This window comes from Argiope bruennichi, chromosome 10, assembly GCF_947563725.1.
Source record: "Argiope bruennichi chromosome 10, qqArgBrue1.1, whole genome shotgun sequence".
Classification (NCBI taxonomy): Eukaryota; Metazoa; Arthropoda; class Arachnida; order Araneae; family Araneidae; genus Argiope; species Argiope bruennichi.
This window is the reverse complement of record NC_079160.1, coordinates 68,145,571-68,171,761: the sequence shown is the minus strand read 5'-3', so window position 1 is coordinate 68,171,761 and position 26,191 is coordinate 68,145,571. Positions and strand designations below refer to the sequence as shown.

The 26,191-nt window shown below is 25.9% G+C and overlaps 1 protein-coding gene across 3 annotated transcripts; it reads left to right on the top strand.

Moving 5' to 3' along the window:
• Positions 1 to 65: 65 nt before the first annotated feature.
• Positions 66 to 19,446, top strand: LOC129989332 (protein LTV1 homolog). Of its 3 annotated transcripts, none has more exons than XM_056097794.1 (12): positions 66 to 161; positions 3,337 to 3,399; positions 4,489 to 4,620; positions 6,898 to 6,964; positions 7,453 to 7,518; positions 8,060 to 8,183; positions 9,115 to 9,310; positions 10,617 to 10,741; positions 11,542 to 11,678; positions 13,783 to 13,835; positions 16,291 to 16,497; positions 19,278 to 19,446. In XM_056097794.1, exons 2-12 carry the CDS (start codon positions 3,397 to 3,399, stop codon positions 19,386 to 19,388), a joined length of 1,221 nt encoding a protein of 406 aa, XP_055953769.1. In that variant the 5' UTR covers positions 66 to 161; positions 3,337 to 3,396; the 3' UTR covers positions 19,389 to 19,446. The 3 variants fall into 3 exon arrangements, with proteins under 3 accessions (XP_055953769.1, XP_055953767.1, XP_055953768.1); XM_056097792.1 differs by having other exon boundaries at positions 7,450 to 7,518; XM_056097793.1 differs by lacking the exon at positions 66 to 161 and adding an exon at positions 2,656 to 2,674 and having other exon boundaries at positions 7,450 to 7,518.
• The last annotated feature ends 6,745 nt before the right edge of the window (positions 19,447 to 26,191 follow it).

Here is a 26,191-nt window from a genome sequence, read left to right as displayed (position 1 = left end):
AAGTTTTATCAGAAATAATTTATTAATTTATTATAGAAGCAATTCAACATCTTAACTTGTTAATTCGGTCGCACGTGTATTATTGTTTTTATTACATTACTGTGGTGGAGACGTATTTCTTTTTATTAATTTTTTTAATTACTAGGTTATTGTTCACTTCTGTAAGTTTTTGATGATTTTTATTTCTTATGTTTCAATCTTAGTGCTTTTATTTAAACGACGTAACTGTTGTTTGATGTTATATTATTGTTACATAATGTTTAATCTTTTATTGGTGAATTCTTTTTAAATTCTTGTCATTTTGTCCAGATATCTCTATGGAAATTTTGTCATAATATTCCATGATTTATATTTATGAGCATAATTATCACAAAAAACTTTTTTTAATGTAGATTTACTGATATGTATTATAATAAATGTTTTTGCTGGAAACCTGCATTTTGTAATTGACTTTTGTGACCTTTCTCGTCGATTCCGTATGTAAAATGCATTTCATTTTAAAATCGGAGGAAAAATATGACACTAATTTCAATAATAAAAATAAGAATACTACCGAGTGATGTGACTATATAAAACGTGATTACTACCTATTAAATTAACGATAAATTGATAAAGAAATTACATAAATAATATTTTTATCTTAAACTATTTATGACACCAGTTTTACACTTTTCTTAAATTTGTACCAATATTTACTTGAATTCAGTAATATGAAAAGCAAAAAAATTAAAATAATTTCTTTTTAATATTAAATATATAAACTGTGTTTTAATAATGGATTATTTAATTAAATATCGTTCTAAGTTTAAATAAAAAAGATATGTGAAAAATAGCAAAAATTGTGTATAAGATTGTAACAACATCTCTCCCTTAAAAGATAATTTTGAACATATCCCTTATTCTTTTAATATATATATTTACTCATATTGTAACAGTTAAATATAGCATTAAGAAATACATTTTTAAATACGAAAAGAAAAAATGATTTTTGAAACACCTTTAAAAGAAAATTTGTTATATGTTTGATTGTAAAAAGTTTGTTTAAAAAATGCTGTTCTAATTTTATTTAAATATAATCCAATTTGTATAACCTGTTTATATTTATAAATTGCATATCCTTGAATCTTATTGGAGATTTCATTAAGTTTTTGACATTGCTCTAAGTTTTATTTTTTCCTCAATATTTTTTTTCTTTTGTACAAACCCAATTGGAAAGTATCTCGGACATGGGTATGAGAAGTTGCTGTGTAATTAAATGAATTCCAGCTTTTCTGATGGATATATTTTGTGGGTTTGAATTGTCACTATGTCCTTTTATAGGGAGTGGGCATGTCCTGTACCATCCTGGAGTCTGTTTCACATTCTCTTATTACCTGAATGTGTTATTGTAATGGTCAGATTTTCATCTTTTCTCCAAACACTTTGACATGGTGGATGTAACTTAATTTGGGTTCTGAAAGAAGCAATAGCTTATTCATTATTAATTGGGTAGGATTCTTTATCTTGAGTAAACATAGTTTTATATAATGTTTTGAAATATATCTAATTCTTTTTATTGTTTGGTTTTATTCCTGTTTAAGTTTCAGTACATGTGGATATTTAAGATCCCAATTCTACTTGCTGATTTCAGATCATGTCATGATACCAAGCTTCATTATGTAACCATCTTGGCAGCATTTCTATTTTGCTTAGTGGTAAAACTTGGGGATTGTAAATATACACACACACACCTTAGTTTCATTTATTTTAGTTTATTACTAAGCATACTTAACAGACTCATTCTTATTTATCTTAACAAAAAAAAAAAAATTACAATTTTCAGTTATTTTTTTAAAATTTCAATAAAGTATTAAAATATTTTGAAGGTACAAAAGCTGTGAATATATATAAAAAAATGTATATTTATATTATATTCCACAACTGAAGTTTAATTTATTTATATAAATTTGAAACTTCAGTTTCTATTTCTTTGTTTGTGAAATAAGATCTGTGTCAAATTGTACATGAAATTTTGGATAAATATTTCATTCATTCTTGCTGGGGTTTCGATTTCACTTATTGTGATTTCATAAGAAGTTAATTGCAAAAGTTTTAAAACAATTATTTTATAACCTGAGTGTGAATAATAATTTATTATTATTATTCAGCTGGAAAACTTTATCAAATTGGTTGGAAATTTTATGTTATCAAAAAGTGTTTGTTTTTTATATAATTATTAATGGCAATTAATCAAATATATCTTTCTCTTTAACAAATGGTAATATTTTTAAATGTAAAATTAAATTTGAAATTTTCTGTAAACCTGATTCACTTCTAAACGTATATGTGTATTATATCAGTGATTTTACCTTCATATATTTAATATGCTGGAAATTTCTAATTTAAAAATAAATTCAAATTTCTGATTATGATTATGTTAAGAATTTAGAATTTTGATATTCTATGAACTAGGATGACTTCTGAGGTCATTATTATTTTAATTTATTCTCACATCATAACTATCATAATCTACCACTAAGCCATACTTGCATATTAGCCTTTATGTATGCTTCTAACTTATTCTTGTAAGTGACACATATAATGTGCCTACAGACTTTTTCGTTGTGCTGAGTGGCTAGTACAATTGCTGCAGGAATAAGTGATAATGAATTCATCCTTCTGAGACCACTAATTTGTGAGTTCCCTAATTAATTATCAATATTATCTCTAATAACCAATTACTCTTTCATCTCATTATATAGTGCCATGATTGATAGATAGATTTCTATTATTGAAAAAAAAAAAATGTAATTTGGTGAAACCAATCTGCTGGTATCAACCTCTTAACTTGTGATTTCAAAATGTAGAAAATATTATATAATAGTTTCTGTGTAATGAACCGTGCCTAATTGAAATCTTTGATTTTGTTTTAATAGGATTTAAAGATTTCATGCTGCATAGAGCTTGAATGTTTAATCTGAAAAATATATTCAGCTATAAGAATAACTATCTATTTTTTCTTTTTGATCATCTATTTTAATTTAATTCAAATGAACCGTAACAGCCAGTGATACTATGTATATTGAGTGTCATTTAAAAAAAATAATTTGCACGAATTGGTCATATCGAATGGTTTTGTTGATTTAAAAATTAGATAAGATGATAAAATTTTATTTTTGTTTGAAACAGATTTTTTCAAAACAAGTAACAAAAGATAATTGCAGTAATAGATAAGAAAATAGAATATTTTACTTTCAAATTGTAAAATTTTATTTAAAAAAATTAAAAAATATAATACTAGAAAGAACTCTTGTTTTATTTGTATAAAAATATTATGAGCTTTCTTTTCTTTTCCAGATTTGAATATAAAGATATTCCTAGTTCTTTCAGAAATAAAAATTTGATTTTCAGATAGCCATGGTAAGATATTTTTAATCTGTATTTGTAATAATTAGAATATGTATGGCATGCAATGAAATTTTATTTTGTTTCAATAAATGACTTTAAAATAGTTTTTTAATTTGATATACTTCTGTGTTCTGTAAGTACAGTAATCAATAAATTTCCCTGTATAATTTCTTGAAATGTCCCCTTCCCTTCCCCTTGCTTCATAATTATAAAAATTAAGAAATTATTCCTTTCTAAATATTATTATTATTATTATTATTATTATTGAATGATAGTATATTCATAAGTTGTGAAATAATATTATAAACCATCAAAAAAAATTTATGCCTCTTATTTTTTCCTCTTAATGAATTATAGACTAGAATTTTTAAGAATTCTAACTCATCTATTATATTAAAATAACTTGCAAATGTGCTAGTGCTTTATCAAAAATTGCCGTTTGCAAATTTAACTTAATTTATTTATTTATTGCTTAGGTTAATTCATTTTGATATTAGCTTAAATTCAACTTTCCTATTAATTATTTTTTTAAAAAAACATCACATTTTTTTACATTTAATTATCAACCTCATGTCAAATTGCTATCATAAAAAAATTTAAAAAAAATCATTTTACATTGATTAATTATTTTTTATTTATAATAAATTTGATTTATCTGCACTTTTAAAATGAATATTTTTATATTCAAATACTTTTTATACTCAAATTCTAACAGCTGTAAATTTAATCATATTAAACTGATTTTTCACTACTGCTCAGTAAGCTGTTGTGGTTATTATTATTTTAGAACAGTGACTCTTTCTTCTGAGTTAATAAAAACTTTGTTATATTGCCAAAATTCTTTTTACTTTAAGCATTTCGCTATGTACTGTATCTTATTAAAATGAATCATAAATTGGATAACTTAATTTACCACTTAAAAACTCAAAAAATAGTCATTCATCACTTCAAGTGGCATTATATATATCCTGTATCTCCAAAAGTTTTGGTGGTTTAATTTTTTGTAATGTTTTTCATCCCCTCCCCCCCCCCATGGAAACATATAGCCTTTATATTGTGTATCAAATTAATATCAACTTTAAATATTTTTTTTTTTTTTAGCCCCGTAAAAAGATGAGATTATTTACTAGGCACAATTCTACAAAATTTGTTCTTTATACAGAGGGTAGAAATGAAGATGGTGAAAAAATTAAAGAAAATGTGCTCATTCCAGTATCAAGCAATCATGTACCTGTAAGAATAATTTTCATTTATATTTTGTAATATTCTTAAAGAATTATTTCTGATTAAGAAGATGATTATTAGATATTTTTTGATTTAAATTACATACTGGCAAATCATTAAAGGGGGGAAAAGAATCCAAAGATTTGTTATAATTCAAATTATGTAATCTTCTATTTTAATTGATCTTAATTATGGGAAACATTTTACCATACTATTGCATTATAGCTTTAATAATATTTTTTATGAAATTGCATATTTTTTTAATGATACAACTTATTTGTTTCTCATGTCTTATCTTAAAAAAATTGAAATGAAAATTTATGCTGAAGGAAAATTAAATTGAACACAAAATCAATGCCTTTGGTTTTTGTTCTCCACTGAAACTTTTCAAAGTAATGGATACTTTTCTATTAGTTGACAACCATCAAAAGTATGGCAACTTTACAGTACAAACTATGAAATATTTTGCCATCTTCGGACATATTGTTGCTATACTTGCACATAGTTTGATTTTCATACTTTCAGAAAACTAACTTTTTGTACCTATATTTTTGCTTGATGAAAATAGCTATTGTCTCAGCAGAATAAATGATGAAGCATTCTGAATTAACTTATTGCCTTGTAATTTTTGTAAACTAATTATAGTAATCTTCAAATAAATTTATATAATAAGCATTATTGTTTTCTTGATTTTATTAGCTAAATTGAGTATGTGTAGCCTTCATAGATTCCATATAATTTTTGTATTAAATAATATACATTTTAAGTATTCTATGAATTCTTTAAAATATTCAAAATTGTAAACATTATCAAAATAAATATTAGATAATTTAGGCATGCATAGCATAGAACAAGTATTAAAAGAAAGTCAGTTTTAATTTGCTCATTTGTATGTTTTATCAGTATCATATATATAAAATGTTATTTCATTAACAAAATATTGCTTTTTATGTATATAGAAAATGTTCCCATATTTTTTGTATATTTAAATTTCTTATTTCTATATTCAGTAACGAACATTCTTTAGCACAAATTAAATTCAATAATAGATTAGAATTGCATTTATTTTTCAAGTAGTATCTACAAGAAATATTATGAAGCAAAATTTAATATTCTTTATAGAATAAATAATTAAATTTCTACTTTTTGAAATAATTCAATGAATTCAATTTGGTACGTTTCTTCATTGAAAGTATGAAAGAAACTATATTTTGAAGCATTTAATGGCTTGATTAGGATGTGAGAAACACTACCAGTTGTAAAATTTATAATATGCTAACTCAACGTTCATTAATTCATTTTTAACTAAGTTCGGCAAAATTAAATTAAGCAAATTTTCTGAATAGGCCCGTAGGACATTATAGATGATGGGAAAGCTTTCAAATCAGGATAGTGAGTTAAAAGCTTTAGCTATCTCTGCTGATCAAGGGTATATTATAACTACTCTTGACATCAAAAATATCTGAAATGTACTCATAAAATTCAATAATATTAATTGTTGAATTAATATTATTCTTTATTGATATGAGGTGTGTTAGATATTATAATTATTTTTTTAAATACGCTTCTGTGCATGGTAAAAATTTAGAAGAATTTTTCAGAATCTAGTTTTAAATAAATAAAATAAAAGCAATTGTCTTCTAACAGATCTTTGATATGAATTGCTCACATACTATTAAATAAATTTAAGAAAGATTTTTTTAAAGATTTTCTTGAATAATATTATTTGAATTTTGATTTATTAAAATCTGTTGTTATGGAATGTAACCAATGGGTGATATTATTAGGACAAAATTAAAATTTAATTTAATTAATGATTCATTGATAAGTAAATTTTGAAATAATTAAAGTAGTGCATTTTCAATAAAAACACACATATATACAAAATTCACTTTATAAACATAAAACAAAAATTTAATTAAGGATATTTTACTTACAAGCAAAGGATTTTTTATTATAATAATTGATCTTAATATTTAAATTAGTCTGACTAATCCATTATGTTTGTGTGATTAACAAAATAGATAATAAGAAAAATGATGAAATTTATATATTTTAACTTTGAAATGGCATCCTGATATAAGTAATATTTTGTTTACAATTAATTTCATCTATTTCTTTTAATTTGTTTGCAATTACTACATATTAGCTTATTCCAAAATACAATGTTTATGCAAAATTCGTTAGTTCATATTAAAATGCAATGTTCAAAATTTAATCTATTTCATATGTACTTGTCTTCTTGTTACATGTTATCTCAGCTATTTGCCCCCTTTCTTTTTTAAGGGAAGCTCTCTCCTGATTGCCAGTCTTGCTGGAATATGCAAACCAGCATCTGAAAATAGTGATGAAAGTAAGACAATGGATTTTAAAAGTTAGATATTTTTGTTAATATGTTTCATTTTGATTTTAGCCAAGCTGTAGAGAAAAGTTCATGCATTATACCTCTGTCATTCATATGCTTTTCAGAAATGTGATTTAAGAAATGAAATATCTTTCCGTTTAAATTTCCTATGTAACAATTTTTGTTAAATTTCTGTACAAAATCGTGATCTGACAAACCGAATCACCATTATGTTCATTTTTATGTTATAAAAAGTGTGCATTTGAAGATAACTTTATCCAACCTAAACTCAGTTCAACAAAAAGTTGAAAGACAAAATTTAATAAAAATAATTTTAGTTGTTATGTGATATAATATAACAACAAAACTTCCATATAAGCAAAGAATATTTTGTTTTCAAGAAACTAATATGTTTAATTTAATATAAATTTTAAAACACATATTTGAATTTTCTTTTTATTGCTGCTTAATTATATATTTGTGTTCTCTCATAGAAGATTCTCATAGTGATGATATTCCAAAATCCTCTCGTAAGAAATATTCTGAAACATATGAAGATGAAGGTAAAAATAATATATTTTTTTTAAATTAGTAATTTTATAGAAATCTTGAGAATAATTGTTGTAGTTTTTTCTTAATGTTTCCTTCAGATGCTATCTTCACTTCTTATAAAATTTTATATTTTGAGTGTCTGTGTTCTGATTTATTAATTGTCAACACTTCTTATCTTAAAAATACAAATAAAAATTTAAAAAAACTAAAAATTTTGCAAGAAGTAGTGAATTTAATAGTCTCCCCCCCCCCCCCTCCCATTGATACAGCATGTAAGGTCTCATGTTTGTGTCAATTGGGCAGAAATTCATCATATTTATTTTTGATTACAAAAAAAACCGAGGGGGGGGTTTGGAAAATTTGAAAAATTGAGATATGTGATGTTGCTGACTTAGCGATGATCTAGTTTACTATATAATACAAAATTCATTGATCTATTAAAAAATAAGATTTAGGATTTGAAGAGAGATACTTTCTTACATTTAATCTTTAATCATTTTAAGTTTTATATTCTTTTTCAATTAATTTAGAAATCTTTTTATATATATATAGAAGCTGATTTGGGAAAAATATTAGAACAGATGACAGACTCAGAAGAAGATACTGAAGATGAAGAGGATTTTGAAAAAATTAGACAAAAAATGCAAAGCATGGATTTTTTTGATAATCCAACCAGGTTGGTTTATGAAAGAGACATGAAAAGACTGATCTAGCCATTTGTTTAAAAATAATAATTATAAATTTCAGTTAAAAAATTATTTAATATTTTAATCATATAATTGATTTTCTTTTGTATGCTGGAAATCGTCCTGTTTATAAAATTATAAACCAATATATATATATATTGATATTGAATATAATTAATATCAAAAATAAAGATTTAACACAATATAAAGCAGACGAAATTATCTTGTTCAAGAATAGTGAATATAAAACAGTTAAATAGATGTAAAAATTTGTTATTAAAGCATCTTTTATTTTGAAAGAAATTAATATTCATTTGTCCGTTTTTAAAAATTCCATTTTTTCCTGTTTCTTTTTAATCAAATATTTAAAATTAAAGAAGTCATATTCTTGTTAAAAAAATAACTATATAAATTGAAGAAGTATGCAATTACAACATTTCTTATTTCTTAAGTTTACCTTTTATCTTTATAACATGTTTTAGAAAATTTTAGGATGATGAGAAATTTAAAAATAGTATCAAAAATTAAAAGAAAGGAAAAGCATAGGTGATTTTTTTTTCGATTATATATGTAAAATTATATTTTATGAAGTTCTGCAAGAAAGAAACACTTATATAAATATTTTTATAAGAATTTTATGGCAAAGTTATTCAGCTTGAGTTATAAATATCATCAAGGTTCTGCAACTTTTAAGAATGTTTAGTAATTAAAATGATTAAAGGAATTTATCATTTAATCTTGCAAATAAAAACAATGCTTAATCCTAACTTCTATTCTTGGAAAACCATTAGCTCAAACAAAAAATTTATATATAAAAAAAAGTTAGCATTTGATTTTGTTGCTTAGCTATTCTTTATAAATATCCATTTCAACATCATTTTCTATAATTTACGATTTTCAATAAAACCATTTACTTTTTAGATCACAACATCCACGTTCAAATGTACATGTTGAAATATTTGATGAAGAAGGAAGTGACTTTTCTGATGACTTTGGGCAGTTTTCAGATGCGGAATCTGGTGAAGACTCTGGTGACGAACAGCCTAAACGGACTCTTACATCTTCAAGACCAGATTGCCCTGAAGCCATAAAATTACTAAATGAAGGTTTTAAAGAGGTATAATTCTATAATACATAAAATTTGAAATGGTTTACTATTTTTCATATTATACCTCTACTTGGTTCTTTTATGAAACCTGTAATTAGTTTGAAATATTTGCAACAAAGAAGTCTGTTTGGAATAATATTTTCAGTGATAGTGCAAAACAAATAATTTATCAGTCTTCTAAAAAAATAACCTATGTTCATGCATTTAATGAAATCAGATATAATATCTTCTACAATTTAAAGGACTCAGATTGTAGAATTCAGAATTCAAAAATTTCTCATTAACTGTGATGTTACTCATGTGTCAATTTGATTAGAAAAATGGCTGTCGGCAGGTAAAAACAGTAATAGATAAATGTAAATATCTTTGAAAAACAGGAGTAAAAAAAAAAATAATATAAAATTTGTCATTTTTTTGTGCATCACAATGTCAAGTGTGCCTTGGTAGACTCTGGCTGAACAAGGGAGGGAGAGTGTTAATGTATTGGTCTTGAGATAGCTATGGAGAGATAAAATATGAATGCACATAAGTCGTTTTTAAAAGCCAGGTATTTTAAGCTATTCACTGTTGTAAATAATAATAACTAATGGGGGCAAAAATCATATGATATCATGGCTCTACTTACTGTACTTTCATCATTGGCTAAATTTTATTTAAAGTTATTTCATAGCAGACCATCAAATAAAAAAAGAGTACAAGATTTTTTTTTTAGCTTTTTTTAAAAAATGAAGTTCAAATACGTTATGACATGATAAATTTCCTTAACCTTAACAATTTTAAATCAGCAGATTGTAATGTTTGTTTATTTTATCTTTTCCCCAGTTAATTCAGGAAGGCTTATTTAAAAATATAATTCAAAATAGGTTTATTTCCGATTAATGATCTGAACTGTTTGGTTTATTAATTTATTTATTATAGGATAATTAAAAAGCAAATTTGAATAATATGTTGTGAATATTAAAAGTTAAATTGAATTTATTCAAAAAAAGAAAAAAAAGGATGAAATTTATAGTTTTATCGATTTAACTTTTTTTTTCTATAATAAAGTATGATTTTGAATAGTGATATTAAAAATTAGTTTTCTCCTGTTTACTCATATTTTTCTGGAATTACTGTAGATCTCTGCAATCATATTCTGGTCATGGAGTAAGATCAATAAATAGTTTTTATCGGTAATTTCTCTTTATAAATAAAAAATGCAAATTTAACAAAAATTTATTAATAGAAAGGGTTTTTTTTTTATATAAATATGTAACTGTCCTAGTGGATAATCTACCATTGTTTACCTCCCCCCCCCCCATTTGTATATTTTTAGGTACTTGCAAAAGAATATGATGAAAATCAAATAGGTGCACTAGATGATGAAGAAATTTGTGGTACTTTCACAGCTGAAAACCAGCATGTGATGAACTTTATCAGCACACCATTAGAAAAGAAACCGTAAGTGTTTTATTGATTATTTTTATTTCTTTCATTAAATGTGAGCAGCAAGACTGTGCCTCTCTAATTAAGGCTTAAACAAAAGTGCAGTTAGTTCAAAAAATTTTAAAAAGAAAGATTTTGGTAATTTATGTAGTTACATATATTAGTCATTTGTGTTGTATTTTAGTATTTTCAAATAAGAAAGAGGAAAATTATTATTTTTTTCTTTTTAAAAAAATTAAACTTCTTTTTTAAGCATCTTGTGCATTGCATTTGCAAAGAAAAAGACTACATTTTGATGGAATGCATTGGAAAAAAATATGAAAAAAATAATAATTTAGTGTTTGCTTTCAGTCACATTAAATATTGTAAGCAAAATCTGTAGAAAAGAATTTCAGAAATGGACAATATGCAAAAAAAAGAAGTGATGGAAATGCCAATTAATTATGTATTACAGTCTATCATAGTAAATCACAAATTTGGATAATTTTGCTTTGTGTTTATTTTACACATTCTCACTACATTGTTTCAATTTTTGTCTGAATGCTTTTAATATAAAGCATTATTTCTTTTAATGTAAAAAAAAAAGCTTTTGGATTATAATGATATGTCTTCTAATTAAATCATAATTTTAAAAAGAAATTTATATTTTAATAACTTTTTTTGAGATATTTAAAATTTTCTGTTACAAACAAGATATTTAATAAAATCCTTATTTAAAGTAAGTTTAAATTTCGATTTCAGATTTAATATATTTTATTATTATATAAAATAATAAATATTTTAAAATATAACTGGGCTTCTTTTCTATTCTTTAGAGATGAAACTGAAATTGATGAATTTGATGATAGTCTGAAACAAAAGATTTTGTTATATGCTGAAGTTGAACCACCAGAAAAAATAGTTAAAATTGTTGAAAAGAAAAAAGAGGAATTTGATTGTGAATCAATTCTGAGTGAGTGATTGCCTGTGTTCTAACTCAGAAATTTTATATTACTGTGCTATTTCAGCTGTTGAAATATTTAATCTAATAGTAATGAAATGTTTGTATCTATAACATTATTTCATTTTTAAAAAAAACTATTAACAACCTATAGGAATGTTATTTTTTGCCTTAAACTGTCCTTGACAGTTTTGTAAATTTAGATTTGAAATCTATAAGCTAGAGGCATTAATAAAATAAGAATCAATTTTTAATATATGATTGAATTTGATCGCGAAACATAAAAATCTCATAATGAACAAATTATTCTTCCAATTTTTTTTAATTTTTTTTTTAAATATGATCCTAAAAATTTAGAATTTTATGTATTTATTATTTTAAAGTGCATCACACCACTACTAAAACGTTCTTTAACTTTTTAATATTTTCCATATATAAATGAATTATGCCATTTCTCATAAGAAAAGTGCAAAGTGTCATGTATTTGATTAGGTTTCATGCATTTTAAGTACTTATAGCATTTACATGCAGCTTGTGATTGCAGGATTTGAAACTTCACCCACTAAGAGAAGCTAAGTTTTAGATACAGCATCATGTTAACGTTTTAGTTCACATATCTCTTACAGTATTACATTTATCTATCAAAACATCACATACCAGTATGTCCAGAACCAGCATATATACCTGATCAGTCCTGATGTGATTTTTCCCCTTAAATGAAGAATTTGCTTTAGGGACAATGATTCTTGAGTTCTTAAACAGTATAGCAATAAAAATATTGGAAGTGACGAAAGAGAAATCTATTCTGCATTGACATCTTTATATGAATGATGGCATGCATTCGGATCAGGCTAGTTACTTTAAAGAAAACACCAAATAATTTGGTTTTATTTATATTCATTCTTTTCTAATAAAATAAATCCTGGGACTTTTTTTTAATGTAGTAGTGTGTCATGTCAATGTTTTAGTCTGTTGATGTCACTATCCAGGCTATTTAATAATATTTACTAAAGAAAAAATATATACATTATTTTTAGATTTTGTGTTATTAAATTTTGAAAAGAAATTCTCTCCCTTAGCTTATGGAGATTTTTTTTTTTTTAATCTTTTTCTGGGTGATTTGAAACATTCTGTATTATTATCCTAAGTGGTTCATACATATCCTTTTTTTTTTTTTTTTTTTTTGCTCAAAGAGAAGAGAAAGGTTATTAACAATTGATTTATGTGGCATTTTAAGTTGCATTATTTCCTGTTAAGTATTTTTTCTTTCTCCCTCACCTTTCAAATTAAAATAAATTTGTTATCTTCCAAAATCATTTTTAGTTAGCCTCCAACCTTTAGAGGATTATTATGTAAAACAGACTTTCTTACTTTATATATATTATGCACTAAATCTCAAATATCTTACAATTCTTTGAATTGATATTGAAAACTATTTCTGGAACTTATGTTATTAAATTTCTATTAGTAATATTTCTAACTATCTAAATTATTTCTAATGATAGATTACATTTTGATCTGTTAGATCCAAATTATATATTGGTACAAATCTTGTCTCTTATGCCATTGAAAAAAATAAATAAATTGTAAATATAACATATTTAAAGTATGTCCAAAGGATTAAAACATTTAGAAAGGAATTTTAGAAGTTATTAAATCCTAGTGAGATGATAACCTGAAGAAATTTTCATTTTTCTTTATATCCTACATATAAGTTATTTTACACAAAAAGATACTAAAAGAAAAAAGTATTAAAAATTTATTTTAGTTTATTTTCAATTTATATATAATGAAACCATTAATTTATAAACTCATTTGCACTAAACAGTGTCATTCATAACAAAAACCAGAAGGATTTTGAATGATTTACATTTTATTTAATAACTGCAATTAACTGTTGACGCATTTTAATTATGAAATTATGTCAGGCATATATAACAAATGTATCGGTTAAAAATTAAAATTTTAGAGAAATGCAAGTTACTCATAATTTTTTTAATGCTTACCATGAATCAAAATTCTTTATTTTATTTCATCTTACATGAAAATATATATATATATATATATATATATATATATATATATTGTGTTTTTCATATGTGAAATTTTCTTGCAGGTACTTATACCAACATATATAACCGTCCAACGGTAATAAAAGAAGAATCCAAGGTAAGTTATATTATTTTTATATTAGAAAAGATTTGTAATTTTCAAAAAAAAATTATTTTAACATGCAAATTTTGTACTTGATAGATATTCAATAATCAGTTATTAATCAAGACTTTTAGAATTAATTAAACAAACATAATACTCAAACTGTGTCATTTTCCTTCAACTTAAAAGAGTAGTTATTTTGCATAGCAAGAATGAATAACATTTGAGATTAATATTTTATGTCCCCATCTCATTTGTGGATTTTTAGCTTTTAAAATGTAAAGTATTGTCTTTGTGTTGCCTTTCAAGCAGTGATAGTTCTTGTATTAAAAATTGTATTTAATAGGAATTTTTTTTTTTTTTAATGTTGATTGCTGTTCTTGATTTTTGTTTTTAAAAATTTTTGAAGCCATAGTTTGGAATAACAAAGTCATGAAAGTGTGAAGTTAAATTACATACACATTAAAAAAATTAATTTTGCATTTAATTTCATGGAAACTTTTATGTTATTTACTTAATTAAATTTTATTTAACATTAATTTTTTCACTTTCTATTTAATTTCAAATTTTAGGCCTTCATAGGTATAATATTTAAATATCATGTGCAAAATTAAATAAATTAATGATTATATTTTCACACTATAATATTTTGGAATGCTGCTCTTTCACAATGCCTACTCTCAAGCCACACTTACTCCCTTAATTACCACCTCTTTATCCATCTCTTAATTTGCTATCTTTGTTCCTGTTTCCGAACCAAAATTGGATCTTAGCATAGTAAAATATAGCATTCTAGTAGATAACTTTTATGCCTGTTTTCCTACTTAATGAGCTTTTCTACTTTCTCAAGACATGTTTATTGTCAAAGATATTTATAGAAATTTGTGTTGCTGCTTTGTTAAAATATATATATACTCAATTGTGAAATTAATTCGTAGATTTCACAATATATATGTGTGTGCATGGCAATTAAGGGATTAAATAATTTTAAATTTAATTTAAACTTTCTCTGATAATAGAACATGCTTGAAACTTACCTGGTAATGGTTCTCTTCTCCTACCTTTCATCTGCTAGATTGTTTCTTCATTTATTTCTCTTTTGCTTGGAAAGAGATAAGTGAATGGTTTTGCTGTCTGAATTCTTTAGCTCTATTATAAAATGCTGTAATGATTAATATTTCTATTTTGAAAGTAACAGAAAATTGAACAGATTGAGTTTTACATAGTCGGTCTCTTTATGGTTAACATTTGCTGTGTTCTTAAATTAGAAAATTTTGTATCCTATTATTCAGTAATATATTTTGCATATTTTGCTTGTGCTTCCTTAAAAACTCATCTATCAAACAGTTGTTTTTATTATTATTATTTTGTTAGTTTTTCGAAATTTAGAAATAAAGTCTCTTTTGGAAAGGAGCAGAGTTAATGAAACTTTTTTGAATAATATAACCTTATATCATTCTCCCATATCTTAAAATTACCACTAAAAATAATTTTTTAAAAATGTTTGAATCGCAAACAAAACAAAAAAAGGAAAAGCCTAAAAGATACTCATTGTACTAATATTTCTGAAAAATCTGTTCACACTATAATAGATTTTCAAGGAAAAAATTTTTCTAGAGCTTTATATGCTTTTTTCTAATTTCCTTTTTCCTAAGAAATCAGGGATATACTCAAAAATATTTCATTGCATTCTATATAAATCTAGAGAATATCCCTATATCTAGAGAAACAGTTAAATTCCCATACATAAATTAGTTTTTAAAAATAAAATCCTCTTACCATTTGAAAAACTTCATATAACTAGTTTCTTAGGAAGTAAAACATTAGTTTTTATGCTTGAAGAAGTTATTGTAATTTTTTTTTTCTATTTCTTTGTGTAAAGGGATGCTTTTGTTTGACCATAGGTGATTTTAATGAGAATTACCCAAAAACATATTACAGTCTTTTATTATTATTAACCTAGCAGAGGGAAAAAATCACCAGTGAAATTTGGAAACTTTGATTAGAATTAGTTTAATCTATGTATATTTTAAGTTTAAAACATATGATACAATTTCGAATTATGATTAGAAATATTTTTATTAAGAATATATAATATGAAAATAAATCATTTTTAGAGTTATAGATTATATGTTTAATAGGGGGGGGGGAATCACTTATGAAATCAGGAAATGGAATAGGATTCTAGAATATAATGTTTTCAAAGATTGTTTAAGACTCTTTAAAGCTTTGTTTTATGTTTTTTTATTAGTGACAAATGTTTAAAAGAAAAATCATACCTCTTATATAATTTATCACTGTACTTGATTTTTATATTCAAAATGAAACATGCAAAAAATATTCATATCTTAGAAATATTTATAAATATTTGATGAAAATCATCTTTTTATGCTAAATTTATTAATTTTACCTTTCTAATGTTTTTTAAAAAAAGATAAATATTTTAACTTTTTCCTTGCTTTACTTTCAGATTAAGAAAATAAAAATTCCTCACAATCCTCTTAAGAAAAATTTGACGAAGAGTCAGCTAAAGCAGTTAGAGAGCTCCTCCTCAGAAGAAGAAAACAGTGATGATGAAGATAATTTTTCAGTTGCTACAAGCTGTAATATACGACCAAAAGATGAAACACCAGAACAGAGAAGAGAAAGGAAAAACTTATTCAAAGAAGCAAAGAGGGTAAGATGGTATTTTTCATCTTAATGGAGAGCTTTATTTAGCTTAATTAATGTTTCATTTTATATCTGTTTTTAACCAAGTCTCATATTTATGACGTATGGTCAGATGATGACGATGGATGACACACGAAGTAGATATTCCTTTTGAATTCTTACAGCTTTTCAGCATTATAATAAATAGCACTAAAGAACGTATGCACCAAGTGCTTTTACAGTCTTGTTGGTTTTTAATAGCTTCAAAATTATTGTCTCTCTGTCCTGATTCTTAGACTGTATTATTGTGGTATCTAACTTAAGATTTAATATGAAAAAAAAAAATGACATATATTTAGATAAAACAAAAAGTTGATTTTTTTTTAATTTCATGTTATTGTAATGTACTTGAGGCCAGAATAATTAATATTTTGATATCAGATACTTATATATCTTTTTAAATTCTTATATTCTCTGAAGTTTTAATCAACTCTTGTGACATATGTCATCAATACATTTGCAGCAATATGCAAATTAAAAGCAAGATCAATAAAAATCTAAACATTATATATCACAGAAGTAGTACGTAAATATAAATAGTAGATGCCTGATAATATATTCTCTAAATTGGTTTGTAACATGAATTCATAAGATAAAATATTAAGCAATTCAATAATAGCAATCTTAATCTTTTAACCAGTTATGGATAATATAAACAATAAAGCATGAATTATTATATATTATTTTGTGTTACTGTTGTAATAACTTCTGCACCTTCTTCTTCGAGACTTGTTTTTTGTTAACTGGTAATAGCATTCAAAAATATTTTTTTAAGAACCATGAAAATTCCTTATTTCTTAATTTATATTTTCTCTTTATATAAAGATGTTTCAAGCTAAAGTGTATGCAGAATCGGCTAGTTTTTTTTTTTTTTTTTTTTTTCCACCTAGGTAAAATTATTGGTCAAGTAGGTTCACTATTCTGGCACATTTCATTTTAGAGTGAAAAAATACTTATTTTTAGCACAGTATGTTTCAAGAACTCTTTAAAAGAGGAATTCTCAAACTTTAAAACATAACAATCTGCTTTTTTAGAATCCAAATCTATAGCTATCCATTTCATTCTTGGTACATTGAATTTTTTTTCAGACATGAGCAGCACATGTGCTTTTTTTTAAAGAGATTTTATAAGCCATAAAAGAACTTATGTGCAGAAAATAAAGTAATTTATTATTAAATATAACAAACACAAAAATTATAAACTGAATACACAAATCATATTCAACACACTTTTTTTTTCCTGATTTTCTGTTATTTAATTGATGTTAAATTTCTATACATGTGTTAAGATTCAGAAAAACACACTTTGACATCATTTAGAGATCTAAAAAGTACTGTGTTTACAGTAATTTTTTTTTTTTTTTTTCTAATAAATGTAGTTTCTTGAATCTCGCATCCAGTAGAGGGCAAAATCTACTTTTTTGTTCATGTTGATTTGGTAAACTTAAGAATTTTGCAGTTCCAGTCAATGCTGTTTTGTTCCAATAACTGCACAATTTAATTTCAAATTTTTCAATTAATTTGGTTTTGGTTAGAATTTAGGTTAGATCTGAATTTATTATAACAATATTGTGAAATATAAATTTTTCTTTATTTTTTTAATATGTAGTGGAAAATTGCTAAATAAATTTTTTTTAGCTGTTATGATAAATAATTAGGAATAGTTAACATCTAATAAATATAATATTTTGGATCATTATTCCTTAGGACTAAATGTGAATTTTAGTTCTAATATTTTATAATTCATTGTATTTATATTTTTTTACAAATATATTTATTTGGCACCTAGGCTGATATCATTTTTTAATAGAAATCTTTTTCCTTCTCCTTGCTCAGCTGCCTTAGGCTGTCCAAACATGTTGCGGAATTGGAAAAGGGATGATTAATTCTGATTTAATATTCAGTGTTGTTTCTGACTAAATTTATTCCTTTTTCTCTTAATAAAAGACCCAGATCAGAAAGATATAAGTAATTAAATCTTTGAACTTGCGCCATCCTTTTCACTTTGGGAGGTTCAAACTACCATTCCTAGAGGTTATTTTAACATGATATTTATTAACCAAAAATGTCATTCCATGCAAAAGTGGCTGTTATATATTTCAAGTGACTTGATTTCCTTGATAGTATGAAACATCCTTTCACAAGCCCTTTAATATCTTTTTTCATAGTAGACAAAATAAAATATTCCTTCTAATTTCATAGTGGATTTTAAGACTGTAAGGTACGCTTACCTGGAAATAAGTTCTCAACTTTAGGGTTACTAGTTGGAAATTTAACACTGTAAGCAGATTTGGTGCTCATTTAAATTGATTGGAGCCAAATGGCCTCTTTTTGATGTGTACAGAAGTTAGGACTGCTAGTTCAGGTGTTATTCTCATCATCTGGCCACATTTTAAAATTAGAAATTCAACCTAAAATAGCCCTAGTTTTTCTTCAAAACAGCGTGTTAATATAATTCAAAGTTGTGAGTGAAGTGTAGCATTGAAAAGTCTTATTACCTCAAAAATAAAAAAATATTTTAGATTAAAAAAAATGTAAATAGGATTATCTTTTATAATTATATAAAATATTTAAATATAACAATTTACCTTTTCAGTAATATCTTAATAGATTATATTTTTAAATTATAACCCTATAAAAAAAATGTTTTTTTTTTTTTTTTTTTTATGAGATCTTTAGGATAGTATACTTAGTTTTGTAATATCTAGATAGGTTAAAAGATTTTACCTATTTGTTATACTTCTTTCAGGAAAGTAGGAGGTTGAAGAAAGAAAATAAGCTAGCATTTAAGAATGAAAAGAAAAAGCAGATAGCTCAGGCTATCAATATTCAAAATACCCGAGGTATCAAATTATTATAACTTATTGTCTCAACAGTGTATAGAGTGTACAAATAAAACATTTTTTTTTCTTTGATAAGTTTTTATACTTTTCCTTCCTTCTGTTCTGGTGTATCAACATATTTTAATTTATAAAATTTTTTTAATTTAAAATCTTTTGCTAATTTAAATACATAAATTACAAACGGAATGACTCAAATGAACTTAATGGTGATGAATGATTTCCTCAAATTAAAATTTTATACATTTTAACACTGGTTAAAGAATTGAATTCTTATCCATTATTTTTTTAAAATTACTATACTATTTATGATAAATTAAAATTCATAATGAAGATTTGCAATCATTAAATAAGATTAGAAACATAACTTTAGGCTCTGTACAAATGTTGTTACAATCTTCTTATAAAAGACATTGTTTTATTAATTTTCCAATAATAAGTTAAAGAGGGATTAAAAATGTACATTGATTAACTGTTACTTAAATAAGTGATATTGAATTTTTTTTAAAAAAAATGTGCCTATACTTTCATGACTATAATTTTTTGCTAACTTGCAAAAAGCAACCCAAACTATAAAATCTATTTTATCTTAAAATTTTATTTAGTAAAGAGAGAAAAAAGAAGAGTATATAGATAAATATATAACTTGCAAGATGCTTATGACTTTAATTAGTTTAGTCAGTTACATAATTTGATTAGTAATTTTTTGAAAAATAATCAGCAATATATGACTTATTTTGTTTATAAATGATATAACAGAACATATGCCAAATATTTCATTAAGAAAAGAAACATGAGTTAATTGAATTATTTTTTAAAATATTATTTGTATGTTGATGTACTGTTAATCAATGCAGTAGTAATTTATTCAATTTAAGATTACCACAAGTATATATGTTATAGTTTAATTTAAAAAAATATTATTATTATTATTAAAAGCATCATATTCTGCAATATGCCTGACTATTGAGAATTCGGTTTATTTCAAAGTGATTGACTCTTTGCAGAATCTCAACTTCTTCAATTAGCCTATGACATATGTCATGAAAGTAATCTAATAATCTTTTAATCTAAACTATCTACTTATAGTAAAATGAACATGTGTTATCACTGTTCCCATGATGGCAAATCACAAAAAAGATTTTATCTTTGAAATAGTAAGGACAAAAAATTGCAATGCAACAATTTTTGTTTCTACATATACGAAATACTTGCTATTAAATAATTAATAATAATGTCATATGGGAACTTGAACTTATTTCAAGGGCAAAAATCCTTGTACACCATTTCTGATAGTAATTCAGTTTAACTGAAGCGATCTGCTGAATTTATTTATTGAAACTTCTGTATTGAATTTATTAAATAAATAAAGTACAAGACACTGTATATTAAAGTGGCAATTTAGTTACTTCATTTCAATTAAAGATTATTTTAAAGAAAAAGGAATAGTTAATTGAAAAAAGAAAAATTAATTAACTAATAATGTTTCAATATAAATATTTCAAATATAATTCCAAAATATTTAATACACTTGCATTTTAGCTTTAAAAAAAAAAAAAAAAAATTTCAGGAGAAAAAGGTATCAGGAGAGTGAAAAAAAAAATTTACTTCATGTTATATTCCAGTTTAAGAATTATTGATATTTCATTCAATTATTCAATAGACATGGTTTAATTTTCATAATGATAGGAAATAATTATTTGAAAGTATATTTTGCTTTCAGTTATTGGAAAAGGATTGGTTTTGTAAGTGTATGTGTATTTTTTATGCCAAGATAATATTATGGCAATAGATTGGGGAGTATTAGATCAACCTTACAGTTTCCTGTTTTTGTTTAGTAAATGAAGTGTTATTACAAAAACCAAAGCTAAAGAAATTTACTTACCCAAATCATATTTTTTTAATTCTTTATTTTTGACAAAGTTTAATAGAGAGTACTTCTAAGAAGCATAAAAATACGAATATATTATTTATAATTGAAGTGTCTTGGTATAACCTTTGCCGTATTGTCAAGTTTACCTCTTTTACACAAATAGTCTCAAATACAGAGCAGGCCATTCAAATTCTGGCAGATTTGGACATTTTGTGATTAAACCACAGGAGGTGAACCTTTAAGGATCAATGTGCCATTTTTCTAAAGAAATGTTCAATAAGGTATAGACCATCAAATAATTTTGACTTGTGGTTATTGGGAAAATAATAAAACTAAATACTAACAACCCAAAACTCTTTAGTTACATTTTGCACTGTATAATAATAAATGTTTTAATTATAAGAATAATTCAAATCAAAGTTACATTAGTATGGCTTCTGTTGTTGCTGATTAGACGACAAATATCTTATATTAGGGTTGTAATGGTGTTGCTTTTAGTAGAATGCCTCCTGAATTGGGAGCCATCTGCCAAACGGTTTCCAAGTGAGTTTTTAATGTTATTAATCTCAGTAAATAATTACTCGCTGGCATAGGTAAATGAAAATATGGTTAAAATAGCATGAGCCAGCTACTTCAAACAGTTAAATGTGTCTGGAATAGAATTCCATGTTTCCAAAACTTCGTTATTGGCATTTTTACTTATATTGCTTGTTAATCTTTCTGTTTCAATCTATTCCAACTTTTCTGTTGTTTCAATAAATTTTTGAATCCATATTGAACTAGACTTGAAATCAATCAGTTGCATTTCAAATTCTTCAATTTCCAACCAATTGAATTGGGGCAAATTCAGTTTTATCAAATGTAGTCACATCAGAGTACATAATAAACTTCTGATAATTCTTTGAACTAAGAAAATCCTGCTGAAAATTCTTTGATTAAAGAATCAATTACGGAAATAAATGCTTCAATAACTTTTTCTTCTCCTGGTTTTTCATGTACATCTAAATCTGATATATAATATTTATATTCTTTTTCAAGTTTGGGAGGTGATTTTTTTTTTCTTATAATATTGTTTCTGAAAGCACGCAGTTTAGTGACAAAAGAGCGAATGAAATCCATCATGACGACCATTTTTTTATTTGTACCTTGAAGGTTTATGTTCAATTCATGGAAATGTTGGCATATGTCTGTAAAAAACTTCAATTTTGAAAGCCACATAATATCCAACAACTGCGGGAATTGTTCACTTTCCGTCTCATTTTTCAGAAACAGTCTGATTTCTTCCAAGCAGTCAACAAACCTTTGAAGTATGTTTCCGCGGCTCAACCGGCGAACTTTATTATACATTAGTAAACCATTATACACCGAGTTGACTTCATCCAACAAAGCATCAAAGTTTCGCTTATTTAAAGCCTGCGACGATATGCGGTTGAGTATTTTTGTGACTAACGGCATTTCATTATCAAAAGATGTTATCAAAACTACTCTTAGCACACAAGGCTTGTTAGTGAATAAGGCAGTGGAATTCCTGAGTTGAATGTCCTGCATTTGTTTGAAATAAACTAATGAAGTCTTTTTTTGAAGCACCTTCAGTTGTTACTAAAGCAATTCTTTCAACATGCAAATTTTTAACAGATTTACAAATATCTGTGCCCTTTGTAGTTGTTAGCAACGATGTTATTGCAATTAATTCTTCCTTAATGACGTTCCCTACAAAAATTTAAAAGTTAAATTATTGTTGCTTTTCTTGATAACACAATTTATTTGATAGTGAAGATTGGGTGAAATGACTTGAAGATACATGTTGTCTTTTATGTGGTTTATTGGTAACATCAACAACAAAAGGCACATGATTACGCCATAGTGTAGTAGGCCTAGAGAACTAACTACACATAAAATTTTTCGGGAGAGAGAGAGTCGAGAACACACTCCCCCTAGTACAGGAGTCAAGTTTCCTTCTGGTGGAAAAAAATATACTAACATCAACAGGGAGACCACGTGATATTTACATGATTGGCAGTTAGCCCAGGAAGACCATGTGATTAGCTGAATTCTTAACATCCTGCCTCCGGATGAATCAGGGAAGTTCATCAAAATTTCCAATAGTAAATAAATTTACTTATATTTCATGAACCGTAAATTTAACTTAAGGAAAGTTACCTGGTAATTACTAAAAATATATTAAATAACAATTAAATTCAAGAGTACGTATGAAAAAAGAACATACAGCAAGAGAAAATATGCTAAAAACATACTGCAAGAAAATATGATAAAAAGCATAAGGCAAGGAAAAAAATGTATGAAAAAAAAACATTTTAAATAATAAAATATACACGTTAAACACTATTCAATAATGTTACTAGCTAAATGATTAATATTCTAGAATTTATATGATACATATAACAAAATTATTCTTATAGTTTTACTTCTTAGTCCTGGATTTCTAAATTATATAACAACAGGACGTTTAATAATTGATGACTAGGGATTGCAATACCGGACCAAAATTTCAATACCGGTATTCGGTATTTTTTAAATCTTGATACCGGGATACCGGTATTAGATTTTTTGGAAAGAGAAAGAAAACACAGGTGTTTCTTTTTTTTATTTGCCAGTTTTGTTAGAGAGTGTAAATATCACAAAAAATAATTTGCAACTTATAAATTATAACAGTATATAATCACAAAAAAGTAAAGAAACATCTTATTTATTTAAATCACAAAAAAGTGTAAATATCACTATTCAGTTTGTGGTACTATTGTAAATTTTTGAAATGTGATCTAATGATAATGATCTGTGTGATAATGCTTCAATTATAATGTCATTAAGTCTTAAAAGTAATTTTGTGTAAAAATTACCAACTGCCGAAAACGCTCTTTCGGCGTCTACGCTAGTTGGTGGTACTGTTAGCAATGCGCGATATACTTTTTCCAAGTATTTGCCTCTAAATCCTTCATCTTCAAATAAATCGATTTCTCGCCGGATGGTTTTGGATATAGCTGATTTCTGTATTGTATTTCTCTATTGTAGACAATTCCTTTTCACTATTGATAGTAGTGACATCATAATCTTCGATAATTGAACCAAATTCTTCTGAATGTGGATAGGTTTGTGGGAAAAAGATTTTAAACTTTACTCTAACTTAATCAGATTTGAATTGGTTATTTTCTTCTTTTCATTTTCATTTTTAAAATCATTAGAATTATGTAAATCCCATAAGACATTTTCTATTTCGGTATACCTTTCTTCTGTGCGATTTTTCAATGTAATATATAATTCTTCAGATACTAATGTGTGTTGCTCTTTCAGTGACTGCAACATGAAATTTATTGTTACATTAGCTGTTAATAAATTAGAATCTCTCCGACATAATGCCACAATAGTCAGTTTTATTGGAAGTAGAGCTGATATAGTTCTGGATATTAAGTCGAATTCACTATCTGAAAAATTAATTTACAGATTTAAGTCGATTATTGCTTTTTGGATTAGATTTCTCAGTCTCAAAAATCGTTCGATCATTAGGAGTAAACTGTTCCAACGTGTTTTGGAATCTAATATTAACATATATTCTGTTTTATTTTCAGTTAGTATATATTTTAATAATATATCCTTTTTATAGGGAAACTCATAACTTTCAGATTCAAAGTTATGAGCTCTCTTATGGCCATGGGGAAGAAATCAATTCCGAATGTGCTTAATTTTCCGTAATTGAAATGAAATTCTTTCTAGTTGCTCAGGCATCCAGTCCAAGGACTCTTGTTGCCTCTTCCAGCATCACACAAAGAGCATATCCGCTCTGAAGATCAACTGTTCGTTACTTCTAAACTTACGGTTACAGTATTCTTGCAATTTATTTTCCAGTCGCACGCTAAACAAGATGACACGGTAGAATGAATGATTTCTTTGTCTTTAATTTTGAGTACCATTATCCAATCAGCAGGCAGAACTTTTTGCGATTCTCCTGCAGAACCAAGCAAGTGAGCTTTCCAAAAAGAATCATACAAATAAAAGTGGTCAATTTCCATGGACATTAAAGCTGGAAAAATGGAATTCAAGGCTTTCGCCAGCTCCAGCCAATAGCAGTTTACATTGGTAATGATGTTTCTCCTATGAATGTGTATATTAGTACAACTGTAAGGGTAGATTTCTTTACTTGAAGGGTATATTGATCCTCCCAATGCTGATATGGCGAAGAAAACCGTGAAAAGGATAGGGCGAAACATCTTAAAAGATCCTTATCTTGCTTACTGGTGGCATCATAAACTATTCTAGTTTTATAATGGAAAAAGTTTTCTGTTGCAGCGGTGCTTCATATCGTTCGTTCTTTATTTTAAATTCTTTCCCGAAATTACATGAATTATCCCTGGATTTATTTTCCGAAGTCTCATCGAACAGGAAATAATCTACCGCCCATAAGTGTTTCACATGATTTTCCACTGCACAACAAGTTACAGTAAACACGGAAAAATGTTTTCTTTCTTGAAAGTTTGGCATTTGACCTATCAATGTGTCACCCAAAAGTGTCGGCTGCACGAATACGTTTTTGTCTATTTTTCTTGCTTCTCCCCTTAGAACATTACACAGGAAGTCAGCACCGAGCAGGATCTGGATAGGGATAGAATTTTCGAGGGAGTCAGACAGCATGCAGGCGGCTGGAATTACTTTGTTTACAAGTTCGGGTTCAACATTCGAATATATGTCCGCACCAGTTATTTTGTCTGACGCCAAAGCGTCAATGTTTATGAATTGAAAAGGGGGAAAACTGCTCCTTATTCTTAGACGTACAACTTCGAATATTTCCTTGGTGGGTTCGCGTTTCGAGAAAGTATAAATTAGAAGTTTCTCTTGGCGTATTGGTTGCAAATTCAAAGCTTGTTTCAGATTACTAATCGAGGACTTTTGTGACCCTGAATCAAATAAAAGTCTAGCCATGACACTATTTGAATCATT